Raw genomic sequence first — 16,206 nt, 5'->3', positions numbered from 1 at the left:
AAAACAGTAAAATTATATGAACAAATTATCCTTTCACAAAAAATGTGAATAATACAAAGAACAGGAAATGTCATAAGAAAAGTAAGTGCAATTTTAACAATATTCTGCCTGTTATTAAATATTTTGTGCCCTTGTAGATCCACTGTGATCTCTAAATTGTAGCCTAATGCACATGTGTAAATGATAAACTGAGGCGTAATATTATTAAAATTGCACTTCAGGTCGTTCATGTTATTAACGTTTTTTAAAGGATAGTTTGTCGATGTAAACATTTTCATAATGTAGTTTTTCTTTTTTCACTCCAAAACATAGAGAAAAGTTTGGAGTTGACATTATTTATCAGTTATTATGTTATTATTTCACTGTTTTGTCCTGCTTGAGATCATATTGGGCTGAATGTGACTCCTGAACTAAAGCGGGTTTGACAGCCCTGATCTAAAGTTGTCGTACTGTATATACTTGAAGTTGACATGATCCAGTTCTGTATTATTCACATTCGGTCAGTTGTAGGTGATGTTGTGTTTACATGACTGAAGAGGTGGGTTATAAACAACTGGTGTTTTGGGGTTTTGTTTTTTTTGTTTTTTTCATCATGTTCATTCCTGACTGACTGAATCTTTTTGCGTCGCTCTTGCCAGTTTGGTTTATAATTACTCCTTTATCTAATTTGCAGCCTCTACTCATGGAAAACATGTCACGTGCATCAAAACTTGAGCCAAGTATTTATAAAGTGTTCAATTTCATAAGTTTCACTCTGGTTACCGTATTTGTGATTAAAAAGCAGGATTTAACACAGAAATAATTCAAGGGTTTTTGTAAGTCCCAGGAGAATGTCTTTAACTCAAATGGTGCTTTAATTAGTTCTTTTGCTGTTTTGTCGCCTGAAAATGAGCAGGCGAGAGAACCGAGGAAACAGCTGCTGCATATATGTACCGTTTAAGTGGCTATTGTATTGTAAGTGTACAAGTGTTACTGTTAAAGCATTTAAGTAATTTGTATGTTTTTTAGGTTTATGTTTAGACTAAATAATAAAGGGTTTGAATAAATATACCTGTAGTTTTTCCTACAGATACATTTTCGAGTAAACAGATGAAAATTCAGTGTTAGGGTTTCTTTTTTGTATTAAATAGGTGGTAGAAATATGCCTTTTTAATCAGGATTATGTCAAGAATTTACTTCTGTGAGCAGCATCTTAATACTAACATGATTATTTTGTTGGTGTAGTGTTAATTTTAGGTGGTTTTGTTTTTTCATAACCAAACCAGGGGGCTTTTTGGGGTACTACAGGGGTCACAATTCAGAAACAAAGCATCATGCTTCCTTTTGTTTTAATGTCATTACCTTCCTCTTGTGTTAGGGTCAGTACCGACCCATTTTAGGTTTTAAATGCATAAATGAACCACATAAAATTTGTTTATTGCATCAAGGCTTTTTGACTTTTTCAAGAACTTCTATTTAAACAAAATAATGAAAGAAATTGTTTTCACTAAATTAGGAAATGCTCTGGTTGAAATTATGACCTTTGTAATGTTAGGGTCGGTTTCAACCCAGTTATAAAAATAAGATTATAATGCAATAATTAGAGCCAAAACTGAAATCATAAGTGCACTGTCAGCCAACACACTGACAGCCAGCTCCTCTAACAATCGGGAGCTTTTGGGGATTCTCATTTTGCCTTTTTATCCAGTTTACCTGCACAAAAACAAAACAAGCAAAGACAGACACGTCCACACACATGAGGTCACTTCAGTATAGAGTTGGTGACTTGCAGAGCGCACATCGAGGGCTATACTGACAAAAAAAGGCCCAGAGGCACACACCAAAAATATTAAAACTAATATTTTCATGGATAAGGAAGTCTAACAAGGTAACCAAGACATGAGAAACAAATTGGATGATACATAATTGTTTTTAGTGTATTTTACAGCTGATTTAAGACGTGTCAAAACCGACACATTAACATAAGAGATGGTAACAGAAAGCTAACACAAGAGGAAGGTTAAGTGTCGTAGTATGAAGAACATATTCTAGTCATAAAATCTCAAAAACAAAGTTGACTTTTTATTGTGTCGGAACAGAGGTTTCTGCATTTGCATTTATCACAATCGCTGTTACAAAAGAAAATGTAGAATGTTTTTGAGAATCAACACATTATCACACAACACTAGTGCTTCTCACTCACCCATAACCAGTACATCATTCATTTATCTCAAGCAACTCAAGGTGACTTAGATCTGCACAATACCTGATAAACAAGTGTTCCATAATGATTTACTTCAGATGATTAATCCTGAGACACTATTAATGCAGACAAAAACAGAAAACTAGCAACTTTGTGTCTTTAGTGGCTTTCATCAACAGAATTTACTAATTAACTTCTAAAGACCCAGTGTGACTTTTGTGTCAGTTCCTACATCAATTTTTCTCTCTATTTAACCTTTCCTAGGTGATTTATCATCATTTATTATAATATTATCCTCTTTATATTGCATTTTTTTCAGCGTAAATCATGTATTTTCCTATATTTATTTCACTGATCATGTAATGTTCATTAAAGCTCAGAGTAAATTCAAAGGTTATTTTATCAAAACAGAGAAAACTGAGAAAAAACTGACTTTTTTTAGTCAAATTTATCAATAACTAAACATAAACCAAGTGTCTCATCCACTGTCATTGATCCAAGTCCATGTGCTTTACTGGTGAATCAATGTTGTAGAAGATGACGGTGTTTCCACATTCACTACAAAGCCTCTAGACATCCAAATGAGTCGTATCTGATGACCGTGAAAAGACGACAAACTGCATTTTACACAAATTATTTACATGTATCGATCAGAATAGTGGGTCAGCAGGTATTAAAGGTAGATGCTTTTGGTTGCCGGTGGCTGTTTGGGTCTTTATGGGTTAAGTTTATACAAAAAAGGAAGGGTGGTTCTCAGTCCTAAAGTAATGTTGATAAATATAATCTGACCAAGATTAAAAAAAAGGAGTTAAATATGATAGAATAAAAAAAAAAAAAATGTAAAGGAATAACGTGGTGATCTATTCAGCGCTGGGAGAGTATCGTCCACACCTGAAGCCTGTCAGATGAGCGTCACATTTAATACTGTAAGTGAAATAAAGAACTCCCTTACTGAGTTGACAGCTCAGGGAATGAGTTCCTCGCTCAGGGAACACTATACATCTCCCAGCCATGTCGTTATAAAGAACATCTCTGTCCCACACTTCAAACCTCAAGTCCCGACCCAGCTCCACTGATCCAAACTCATAGGTGACGTTCCACACCGGGTTATTGTCGTCCATCACAGTATCTGTCTCTTCATACATGCCGTTGTAGAAGATCTTGACGTAGGCGTCCGTCTTTGTGAAGGTATCTGCTCTCAGACCGGCAGCTCTGTGGATCTCCAGCCTCAGAGTCCCCCTGCCGGCCCGTAGAGGACAGCAGTTATGGTCCAAGTTAGGAGTCGGGGTGCACTTCTTCAAACCCAGCTGGTCCTCCTGCAGCTGGTTTTCTTTAATGTACTCCGTGACCGAGGTTTTCAGGTTAGCGCTGATCTGTGGGTCCTCCACCAGATGATGCAGAGGGAAGATGGCGTAGGAGACGACATCAGGGTTGTCATGGAGACTGTTCATCCAGCTGTGGTACGCTTCAGACGGGTCCTGCTGGTACAGGATGTCAGGGAAGTACTTCTCCCCTCCGAAAACCTCAATTTTATGGGTCATGAAGCCTTGGTAAAAGCCCATGCTCATGTTTCCCTTCAAGAGGCTGTCACATTTGTTGGAGAATGACACATTACCTGGAAGGAAACCCAGAGCCATGCGGAGCTCGATGTTCAGACAGTTTTTGATCTCGGACTCGGAGAAACCCTTCAGTGTGGCCAGACATGTCCTGAAGGCCGTTATCCTCCTCACTTTACCTCCAAGATGGACCTAAAACCACAAAGAAATCAGTGAAATGACAGCCACAAACCTTTTACACTATTATATCAGAGAAAATCTACAAATGGTAAAATGGACTGCACTTACATAGCGCATTTTATACACTTTCATGGAGCCCATTAGATGCACTTTAACCCATAAAGACTGAGTGTTACTTTTACGGCTGCTCCCATATTAATTTTTCTCTCTATTTACTCTTTCTTAATTCATTTATCAACATTTATTATGATATTATCCTCTGTATTTTGCGTGTCGTTAATAAAAATCTGGTATTTTTGCATATTTAATTGACTGATCATGTGGATGTTCATAAACCCTCAGATTAAAGTTAATTGTCACAATATCGGAAACACAAACATGAAGAAAATGTGACTTTTTCAACAAAATCTATCATTAATGAACATAAACCCAGTGTCTCCATCCACTGTCATTGATCCAACTCATGGGTTTTACTGCTGAATCAGTGTTGTAGAAGATGACAGTGTTTCCATGGTAACTATGGAGCCTCTGAATGTCCAAGTAGGTCATATCTGATGACCATGAAAAGATGACAAGCTGCATTTTACACCAATAACACTGGTCAACAACAAATTTATTGTTTAAGTTTTTTGAGCTGATTTAGGATAATTTTGGTGTGCTGAATCCAAAAATCACATTAATTTTGCTCAATCAGGTCAACTTTCTGAACTATGCTACATATTGGCTTTTTAACATTTTTGCTTACATTTATGGGCATTTTCACATCATATGATACAAAATTCTTTCATATTTCTTGCAATAAACGAGTTCTGAAGATTGTACTTTTGCCAATTTATGATTAATGTTTTTTTTTAATATTACAGGTGAATGAAATGGCTTCGACTAGAAGATCTTGCAAAAATAAGCCTGACGTATTCTGCTACATCTGCAGTGAATACACCATTGTACCTAACAGGAATCAAGTCACAAGTTTCATAAAGTGTGCTTACCAATCTTATTTTGGTATTAAACTTGGTGACCAAGATAAAATTTGGGCGCCACACATGGTATGCAAGTCATGCATCAAATTTTTCAAAATCAAATTAGCAAAAAAAAACCTGACCTGATTGAGAAAAACAGATGTTGTTTTTGGATTTAGCAGTGCAAAATGGTCCTAATTCAGTTGAAAAAACCTAGACAACTTGCAAAAAACATTTTTTTGTAACCCAGTGTTATTTACATGGATTGATAGAATTAATGTGTCAGAAATTATTAAACATTTTATACTGGTAGATGATTTGGGTTGCCAGTGGTTGTTTGGGTCTTTATGGGTTAAAATAAAAGTCAAAAACAAAGGGTCGTGTGTGTGTGTGTGTGACCTGGTGTATATAATGTGTCCCATAGGTGTCGATGAGCCGTCTGTACAGAGCTCTGTCCTGGCTTGTGTTTAAGCTCTGTGGGAGTCTCTTCAGATGCTTTGTAAACTCTGAGCTCAGTTTGGGGTGGTCAGCCAGTCTGTAGCTGAAATAACAAAAACAAAGTTAAATCATTAAAACAACAACGATATAGTATGAACTCCTCTGTGACAGAAACAATAAACAGCAGAGATTATTGTAAACTGATACGAGATACAAGCTGTTCTTACATTTTTACTCTATTTTCTGGCATTAGTTCCTTTATTCATATACAACAGCAGTCCCACAAAAGGTGTGACCTTGTGTAAAACATCAAACAATAATTGAATAATAACAATGCAGAATTCTGACATGAAAATCACTCCAGGTGCTCAGGAACACTTCATCGTTGAAACTATTGTCTGTAATAGGGGTGTCAAACATTAGGACTGTGGGCCAAAACCAGCCCCCCAAAGGTTCCAATCCGGCCCACAGGATTAATTTGCCAAGTGCAGTCAGTCAATGATGTCGAACTGGTTTTAGTTCAGGTTCCACAGACAGACTGTAACCCACATGAGACAGTGGCCGACTAAAGTTGTGTCATTTAAGTGTAAAACTCACACTGTCCAGTAGGAGGCGCAGTTGTGCTTTGAATAACCTAAACCTCGACGTGCGCGCTCCGTACGGTTGTCTTGAGCTAACCAGAGCGAGTAAGTAAGAAAATCCTCAAGTAATGTCACATATACTGATATATGGGTACTAATTGTCTGTTGTAAACAGGCTTTACACCTTGGCAAACGCCTTCGAGCTGTGAGAAGTGACTACTTGTTGAGAAATTACATGTGAAAATCCCGGTGAGTGTACATGTTCGCTATTAGCCGGAAGCTAATGTTATGCTATGAACTTGACCTTACCAGATATCATTGTTAAAAAAAACAGTCGGGAGTTACATGATCTTGTCATAATGTCTTACCTAATGTTTTACCTGCTCTGGTGCATTTTGTATCACAGCAAATTGTATGTAATGATTAGAATAAGCTAATGCGCTAGCTGCCAATGCTAATTGCTAACGTGGTCCATGCCCTTGTCTAGACCTGAATTAGCATTACTACATTGTGGAAGCACGAGCACTGTAAGTAAGAGTTATGATAAAATATACAGCCAGTCGGTTGCAAAATCATAAATATTCTGTGAATACGGTTAAAATTTCATTTCATTTTTGTTGTTAAATACAGGTAAAAGCCAACAAGGTTAAAAAGGAATGCCAAATATTTTATTCTGATTAAGGAATTGTGGTTAATTTACACTTTCATGTTAACCAGTGTTTTTGATTAGTTAAAAAATAGGAATTCTATTGTTTCGATACCACAATGTGTGTTACTACTAAAACTACACAGTAAATCATCATAACTAGGGATGCACCGATACCACTTTTTTCCAGACCGAGTACTTACATGTGAGTACTTGCCGATACTGAGTACCGATACGAGTACTTAATAATCCCATTCCAGTTCTTAGTTCCTTTTGTAAATGAGCTTTATTGTCGTTGTCATTAGTCTGACTGGAAAAAAGTGCTGCTACTGACATTTAATGTGTTGGAATGAGCGTTTCTCAATTAATCCACCAGGGGGCGTTACTCTGAATTAACCATACTGGACAAATACCATGAAGAAGAGTAAAGTTTTTTGAGAAGATGAAGAAGAAAGTCAATAATAACAAACATGGAGACAACAGAGGTAACACTAATGTAATACTAATATTGCAGTGTTTTCACTGGTAAGGTTTAAAAGCTTAGCTTCAGGAGGTAGAGAAAAGAGAAATGAGCGAGAAGTTTCGTTTTCACTTCTGTTGGCGGCACAGTCCGCACCGCTCTGTACACCCGCTGGTATTCTCAGTCTGTTTAGGCATCCTCCAGCACCTTGTAAACGGATGGAAAGTACGCAGAGGACGGACAGAACGCTGTGTCCGTATCTGTCTGTGTCTTTAACGGTTCTTGCAGTCAGCATTACTTTTATCATCGTCATTTATTTTGAAAAATCTCCACACTCTCCCCACTCCCCACACATTATTCCACCGCTGTGTACCTGCTACACTGAACTGTGAATGTCACACGGCCGTAAGTAGTATTGGTGCATTTGTATCGGATGTCTTTTACGAGTATGAGTACACACACTGAGTATCAGAGCTGATGCCAATACTTGTATCGGTGCATCCCTAATCATAACCTTGTAAGCTGACCAAGCTAAAGTACCAGAGTACTGAGATGTACATTCATTCATTTGGATATAACTGTCATTATGACATTTTAATGTTAAATTTTAATGCATTTCAGACAGAAACATAATTATAAAAATCAGAACCGAATATTTACTTTCTGCACACTTTGTGTAGATTGGTTTTACAGTGATCTTCGAAATCTGATGGCAAGTCCAGCCCATGATGACTACGAGGGGTGTTAACGGTGTAGCCAGCCTCAGTCCTCTGCCGCAGAAGAACTTCAACTTGAACTATTTCCATTGGATCCAGATAAGACACAACAGCACTATAATACACTACCCGGGTAGCAATGGTTGTAACTAAAGACACTTCATCAACCAAACTGAACTCAACTGAACTGAACTCAAATCATACTTTTTGGGGGAAAGCTCTATTTTATTTTGGGGTTTTATTGTATTGTTATTTTCATAACATTGTGCTCAAACAAATGCATTTTTTTATGGTGGAGTAATAAATCACCATTGTTCATTTTCCTTAAATCTTGGCAATTCATTCCAATTTATCATCTCCTCTACCGAACCTAGTAGATGTGAGCGCCTCACCTGCACTGGTCCACTCTAAGGGTGCTATAAGACTAATATGATCTGAAGTAAAATAATAACATGATAACCTATAAATAATGACTCCAAATTTTCATCTTGGTCTAATGTGAATAAAATAATATTACATTACGTTTATAAATAGCGACAGCTCCAAATGTTTGTGTTTTAGTGCAAAAAAACCCCACTGAATTATGAAAATACAGTATTTACGTTACAAACTATCCTTTTGCAATAAAATGTGAATAAGCTGAACAAATATGAACAACCTGAAATGTATAAAGAAAATTAAGTGTAATTTTAACAATATTCTGCTTGTCACTGAAGATATAAATGTTTTGGGATAATATTGTTAAAATTGCACTTATTTTTCTTAAGAAATTTCAGGGTTTTTTCAGGTTATTAACGTCTTCCTTGTTTGGATATTTTGTAAATGTAAATATTTTCATACTGTAATTTTTTGAACTTGTCATTATTTATAGGTTGTTATTATTTTTCTGATCCAGCCCACTGGAGATCAAACTGGGCTGAATTTGGCCCCTGAAAGAAAATGAGTTTGACACCCCTGATCTGTGAGCACACTTCACTGTGCCATGACACAAAAAGGAAACCATGGATGCCATGTCCTCCAGATTAACCCATAAAGACCCAAACATCAATCACCGACCAAAACCATCTACTGATCTAAACTGCTTAATATCTGTTGATCCGCTAATCCTATCAATGCATTTGAATAATTGGTGTAAAATACAGTTTGTCATCTTTTTATGGTCATCAGATATGACCCATTTGGACCTTCAGAGGCTCCGCAATCACCATGGAAACACCGTCATCTTCTACAACATTGATTCACCAGTAACACCCATGGAGTTGGATCAGTGACAGTGGATGTACACACACTCTTGTTCAGTTAATGATATCTTTGCTGAAAAAATCATTTTTTCTTCAATTTTCACTGTTTCTGATATAATAACCCTCAACTTCAGTCTGAGCTTTAATGAACATCTACATGATCAGTAAATTAAATATAGGAAAAACCTGATTTATACTGAAAAAAACTAAGAATACAGAAGATAATATTACAGTACAAGGTGATAAATCACTTAAGACAGGTTAAATATAGAGAAAAATTCGTTTGGGAGCTGATACAAAAGTAACACTGGGTCTTTATGGGTTAATGTACATTTTAAACATTATCCTGACTTTTTTAGGTAGGATTTGGGATTGTAACAGCATCACATTTTTCTATGTAAAGAACTTTTAGACTCATTAATACATTTTTTACACATATTAATCTGACCTACATTCTGATGTTGCATTAATCAGCAAATTACATTCCTAACTAGAAGCACTCGGAGAGCGCAGACCTCCGCCAAGGCTGATCAGTGGCCACCCCCGATCACCACCAAAATTTAATCATTTCTTCCTTATCCCATTTCCAACAAACCCTGAAAATTTCATCCAAATCTGTCCATAACTTTTTGAGTTATGTTGCACACTAACGGACAGACAAACAAACAAACAAACAGACAGACAAACAAACAAACCCTGGCAAAAACATAACCTCCTTGGCGGAGGTAATCAAAGCCCCACTATCATCAAATTCCCCTCCATTTACCTGTAGTAAGTGCAGCTGATTTCATGAATTGCAAACGTGGCTCTGTCCACACTGTGCTGCGTCCGAGCAAACTTGGCCAGGTCTGATCGGCTTCCACCCAGCAGGGCCTTGCCAATGTTGTCTAGGCTCAAACCCGCGCCCCAGTTGTTGCTAACCAGAGAGTTGGAACTGCGTAACAGCGAGTCCACAGAGTGGTGGAGGGCACTGGAGAGCTGTTTACTGCAGCGGCTGAAAGGACGCCAGTCGAGGACAGATGCAGGGAGTCTCTGAATCTGTGGAGGAAGACAGGCAGCGTTTACAGTAGGATGCAGGTGACGGAAGAAAACAAGTTGTGCAAAGGAAGGAAAAACAGAATAGCTGGAGCAAAAACAGTGATGTGGTTTGAGAGTGAAACATTTAGACCAGTGATTCCCAACCTTTCTTGGCTCGTGACCCCATTTTAACATCACACATTTCTGACAACCCCGGACATTCAAAATGAAGACTGGGGTTTTTTTTTGCTGAAATTAATTTGTTTTTGATCATGTAATTATAGTTTGCTATACTATGTTGCAAATAAACATACATTTTAGACAACATTTAGTCTATATAATCTATATTATTATGGATGGAGGCAGAAAAGCCAGGTGTAGATTACTGCACAAAGTGAGAATTTTATTTTCCTTGGTCAGGATATGTACAGTCAGTCCAGCTTGGATTTACAAGGCTGACAATTAATACTGAAAAAACAATAACTCAAACTATGAATTATGAAAGAGCTGCAGCATCTTAAACTGACCACAATGAACATTTGAAAGATAAACAGTACCCGCAGTACTTCAGTTTCAGCTTCACAGTTTGTCATGTCTTTTATGTATTATGATTGTCTCTCTCAACTCACCATATATTTTTTTGTTTGTAAGTTTTTTTTGTTTTTGTTTTTTTAATCAATTACTAGAAATTTCAGGCAACCCCAAGGCTGAAAAACATTGGTTAAGACTCAATCAAAACACTGTTTAAGACATCACCTGTCCTTTCTGGAAGCGGTTTGGACACAGCGTACATGTATTGTTGTCACCCAGATGAGCTTTGACGTTGATGACATACGCCCCTGTTCGTCGCATCCGCACCACATCAAAACCCTCTCCTGCAAGGTTATGGCCTGGAACAAAAGGGGCTTTTTCACACTCTGACCCTGAGCCAGTCTGACAGCCGTGGACCCTGAGGACCTCCATCACGACTGGGAACGCCAGGGCAAACAGGAGGAAGCGTTCATCTGGCATGGTGACCTAGACGACAAAGATCAGACTGAGGGGGTGAAATAACCAGGAAAATCTGAAACTACTGACATTTTTGTATACACTGGAAAAAACCAAAATCTTACAAAGTGTATTTTTCTCATTTCTAGTCAAAATATCTCATCACACTTAAAATAAGACATAATCACCTCAAGAGTAACTTTTCAGTGAGATTTAAGAACTTATTTTTAGACAATAGATCTTGAAAATCTTATTTCAAGAAATCTTCCCAAGATAATTTTCACTTGTTCCATTGGCAGATTTTTTTTGCTTGAATTAAGAAAAAAAAAAAAAAAACTTCTGCCAATGAAACAAGTGAAAATGATCATGGTGAGATTTCTTGAAATAAGATAATTAAGATCTATTGTCTAAAAATAAGTTCTTACATCTCACTGAAAAGTTACTCTTTAGGTGATTATGTCTTATTTAAAGCGTGATGAGATATTTTGACTAGAAATGAGAAATATACAATTGGTAAGATTTAGATTTTTGCAGTCCACAAGTCTCACTAGAATCATTCCAGTACTGACTGCTTAATGAAATCATATCAAGTTTTTTTTTTATGATTTCCTTATGTATTTCTTATCTTACAAAATTATCCGCCTTTGAGGATACTCTAAAATTCAACCATAAGAGAAACTTTCCTCACTCACCTAAAGAGTAACTTTTCAGTGAGATATAAGAACTTATTTTTAGACAATAGATCTTGAAAATATTTCAACAAATCTTGCCAAGATAATTTTCATTTGTTCCATTGGCAGATTTTTTTGCTTAATTCAAGCAAAATATCTTGTATTAATTTTTTTTTTACTTGTTTTTGGAGGAACATTTTTTTCAGTGTAAAACATACAAAAGTTGTAAATCTGCACAGTTTCTGCATTTAACAGAACTGGTAGAAACCTATCTTACATTCCAAATGAGTTAAGTCTTCTAATCCCCTCTGCTTTGTAAACTAGAGCATGTAATCCTGCCACAGATGTCAACACTAAAACGTGCACAGCAGGCAAATACTGTATGAAGACACGCACTCTTACCTTGGACTGTATTCAATTTATCGTTCTGCAGCTGGAGAGTTTCAGGTTGTTAACTTTCTTCGCTCCCTAAAGTTCCTCTCCAGGCTTTGCCAGCCAAGAGAAATTCAAAGCCCATCAATGGCGCAGTTCACTGTTAATGATGAAGTGCAAACTGACTCAAGTCTTGATCCTGCTGGAAACGAAATCACGCTTCAGGGAGCTTTGGCTTCACTGGCAGACTGTGCTGAAAGCCTGCTGCGTGCACTCTTTTGTCTGTCCTCTGCTTTATGAAAAAGACCAAGGAGGGAGTTTCCCTGCTTTAGTGCTATGTATCTACCCTCTCTCTCTCTTGTCGCTCTCGCTCTTCTCTCTCTCTCTCTCTTTCTCTCATGACCTTAGCCAATTTCCGCAGCATGAGTGGTTTGTTTTATGTGCAGGACCAGACTCTATGAATCCCTTGCAGCTGTGTGTGTATATGTATGTGTGTGCATGTGTATGCGTGGGGGGAGGGAGATTCTTTAATAATCACAGGAGAAAAGCTGCATGTTGTTTTGAGCCCTCTTTACTGGAAGTGGATGTGTTGTACAGTATATGTGTGTGGATGGGTCGGACCGGGTGTGTGTTTTGTCTATATAATGTCTGAGCCAGTCTGTCTGTGTACTGATAACCCAACCAAAACCATGAGGTCAGCCTTGCCTTTTGTCTATTTGTGGATGTGGGAAGAATGCTAGCGGTTAAGGTCAGGGAAGATAAAAGTGTTTCTGTGTGTGAGAGGTTTCACTCAAGTTTTCATTTCCAGATTCCTCTTATATTAGAGAACCGGTCTATGCTCTGCTTCCACATTTACAGAGTTAGTGCTGAAATTGTGACTTTTGAGGCCTGTACTAGCTTTAATACTGTATTATAGATAGAGTTAAAACCCTGATGGGAGTGGTTTCTCCATGTTGGCGGTGTTCCCGTCCACATGGCATGAGGAGTCACAGAAGAATTCAGTGATTATGAAAATGATTTGGATCATATGCTATGAGCTCCACAGTCACCCGATCTTGGGTCAGATTATAAACCAGACCTGGGCGTTGTACAGCCCACGGGCCACATGCAGCCCAATAGCCAATCCTGACTGGTTTGCATAAGGTCATTGCCAAAATAGAAGTCAATGCAAATATATATCATCATAATACAGAATGTCCCAAAAATGTATATACACTTTAAATAATTGTAAAGCAGGTGTTTATTAAAATTCATTTAATTTTCAAATGTGATGGAATTTACAAACATCATTTTTATACAACTACTCACTGAATATTCACAAAAACATTTTTGACAAAGTGCAAAAAAGCAGCTGCACATTAACTTTACATGAAAAACAATGAATGCATCCAGCTTGTTTGCATATGTCATTCTTTTTTTCTTTAGCTCTGACTTCAGGGAAGAAATACAGTCTACTCTCGTTATACCGCCAACTTCTGTCCACGGCAAATTGGCGGTATAGCGAAATGGCGTTACAATGGGTTGCGTCCATAATGTGCATGTCTTTACTATATGATGTCTATGCTGCCTCTGTTAACGCCGTTCTAATTTGCGTTTCTAAATAAATCTTGATTTCTGTTTATGTTGTAAGGGATCATTTAAAGTGGGGAAACCTTTTAAGCATTATTATACCGTGTCGGGAAATGACACCCATCATCTTGAGGCTTTGGCTTAATCCCACGTCCTCTTCCCGACATCCTGATCTACTGAGGTGTTCTGCGATAAATGAACGGTGGCCGTTCCGTAGACCTACTCGTAGCTTGTTTGCGATCAGCGTCTGCGCTTTGGTTTCAGTGCAATGTTAAATTTATGTGTACTCGATGGCAATCACGCTGGTGGTATAACGGTCGGGAAATCAATGGTATAAGTGTTGTTTGTGCATGGAACTGGGCTGGCGGATGGCGATAGGCGGAAATGGCGGTAGCTAATGGAATAATGCATTGGGGATTTTTTGTGCAATGGTTTTGGTCGGCGGTGAGTGAAAATGGCGGTATAACGGCAGGTGGTTTAAACGAGAGTGGACTGTACTTAGAATTCCATGTCTTGTTAAAAACTCTGCATTCTAATCAATCTTTTTTTTTTTTTTTTTTTTGGCATTAAATGACATCTTCATGGGCTGAATCTGACCAATAAACCAAACCATCAATGCATAAGCCCTTATGCAAAGTGCGGAAAGTATGTGCAAGAAAACATTAATTTAGCAGATCCTTCAAAATAAAAGCAGTGCTGTTGTATTGGTTGTATCTACAGGGTGTCCCAAAAATGTATACACACTTTAAATAATTGTAAAGTAGGTGTTTATTAAAATTCATTTAATTTTCAAAATGTAATAGAATTTACAAACATCATTTCATTGTTTTGTGACATCCATTCTGGTCCAGACACTGCTGACAACATGAAGCAATGGAATCATACATATCACAAAACAATTCCCTTGGTATTTGAGTGCATTCACAGTCAATGGCTGCTCTCAATTCAGCAACTGTGCAGGTCTCACAGTGTAGACTTTGTCTTTTAGGTATCCCCATAAAAAAATTAAAAAAAAGTCTAGTGGTGTGAGGTTCTGGTGAACTTGCCAAACAGGTGGATTGGACAGAATTGAATACCCTCCACATTCACCAGACCTCACAACACTAGACTTTTTTTTTTTTTTTTTATGGGGATACCTAAAAGACAAAGTCTACGCTATGAGACCTGTAACAGTCGCTGAATTGAGAGCAGCCATTGAACGTGAATGCACGCAAATACCAAGGGAATTGTTTGGTGATGTGTGCAATTCCAATGCTTCATGTTGTCAGCAGTGTCTGGACCAGAACGACGTCAGTTTGAGAACAGGCGGTAAGAAAACAAACAAAATGATGTTTGTAAATTCTATTACATTTTTGAACATTAAATGAATTTTAATAAACACCTACTTTACAATTATTGAAGGTGTGTTTACATTTTTTTGGGACACCCTGTAGATACAACCAAACACAGCACAGCTTTATGTTGAAGGATCTGCCTAAATTAATGTTCTTTTGCACATACTTTCTGCACTTAGCATAAGGCTTATGCACTAATGGTTTGGTTTGTTGATCAGATTCAGCCTATGAAGATGTCATTTAATGCCAAAAAATAAAAGGCTGATTCAGAATGCACAGTTTTAATGAGACATGGACTTCTAAGTATTTCTTCACTGAAGTCAGAGCTAAGGAAAAAAAAAAAGAACTGACATATGCAAACAACAACGCTGATGCATTCATTGTTTTTCATGTAAAGTTAATGTAGAGCTGGGTTTTTTTGCACACTTTCGAAAATGTTTTTGTGAATATTCCATGAATAGTTGTATTCAGTGCATCACATTTTCATTGTGTCATTGTATTGTTTTGATTTAATGTTTTTTTTTTTTTGTTTTTTTATTGAGCAGAGCTGCAGGTGTATTGGTCCAGCCTTTAACAACTCTCAAAGTTTCCAATGTGGCCCCATAAGAAAATTAATTGCCTACCCCTGTTACAGACAGACATGTTTGATAGTGCATTCTACCTCCATTAAAGCTAAGGAGGAAATATATTTTTGGAAGAATGGTGCACATATCCCCCTGGCAGACAGGAAAAAATTCAATGTCCGTGTTCATTAAAGCTGTTGGTTCTACACCTTACAACTTTTGAGCCACTTTGTTGGTTTTTCCTTTATTCTGTCACTTCTTTTCCCGTGTATCTCTATGTAGTGCAAATCAGCCTTAATCATTGCTTTGAAATACATGAATAAAACTGAGTAAGAACATGACAATAGACCAGCACTGAATATTTTAAGACTTTAATCAGTGGTTAAAGACAAAATGTAATGTGTATATACAGGGGTTGGACAAAATAATGGAAACGCCTTAAAACATCAACAAAATATAATTTAATATGGTGTAGGTCCGCCTTTTGCGGCAATTACAGCCTCATTTCTCCGAGGTATTGATTCATACAACTTGTGAATTGTTTCCAAAGGAATTTTAAGCCATTCTTCAGTTAGAATACCCTCCACTCTTTAGAGACTGGCGTCGGAAATCGACGTCTTACTTGAATCTCTAAAACTGACCATAAATGCTCAATAATGTTGAGGTCTGGGGACTGTGCCGGCCATACGAGATGCTCAACTTCATTAGAATGTTCCTCATGCCATTCTTTAACA

At 37.4% G+C, this 16,206-nt stretch overlaps 1 protein-coding gene across 2 annotated transcripts; it reads right to left on the bottom strand.

Moving 5' to 3' along the window:
• Positions 1 to 2,726: 2,726 nt before the first annotated feature.
• prf1.5 (perforin 1.5) lies at positions 2,727 to 12,318 on the bottom strand. Of its 2 annotated transcripts, none has more exons than XM_030143789.1 (5): positions 12,037 to 12,318; positions 10,733 to 11,012; positions 9,726 to 9,997; positions 5,277 to 5,418; positions 2,727 to 3,930 (listed from the first exon to the last, which is right to left on the bottom strand). In XM_030143789.1, exons 2-5 carry the CDS (start codon positions 10,985 to 10,987, stop codon positions 3,043 to 3,045), a joined length of 1,557 nt encoding a protein of 518 aa, XP_029999649.1. In that variant the 5' UTR covers positions 10,988 to 11,012; positions 12,037 to 12,318; the 3' UTR covers positions 2,727 to 3,042. The 2 variants fall into 2 exon arrangements, with proteins under 2 accessions (XP_029999649.1, XP_029999648.1); XM_030143788.1 differs by having other exon boundaries at positions 10,733 to 10,993.
• Positions 12,319 to 16,206: the final 3,888 nt, after the last annotated feature.

The sequence above is a fragment of the Sphaeramia orbicularis genome, chromosome 9 (genome assembly GCF_902148855.1).
Source record: "Sphaeramia orbicularis chromosome 9, fSphaOr1.1, whole genome shotgun sequence".
Classification (NCBI taxonomy): domain Eukaryota; kingdom Metazoa; phylum Chordata; class Actinopteri; order Kurtiformes; family Apogonidae; genus Sphaeramia; species Sphaeramia orbicularis.
This window is presented reverse-complemented; position numbering and strand designations above follow the sequence as displayed.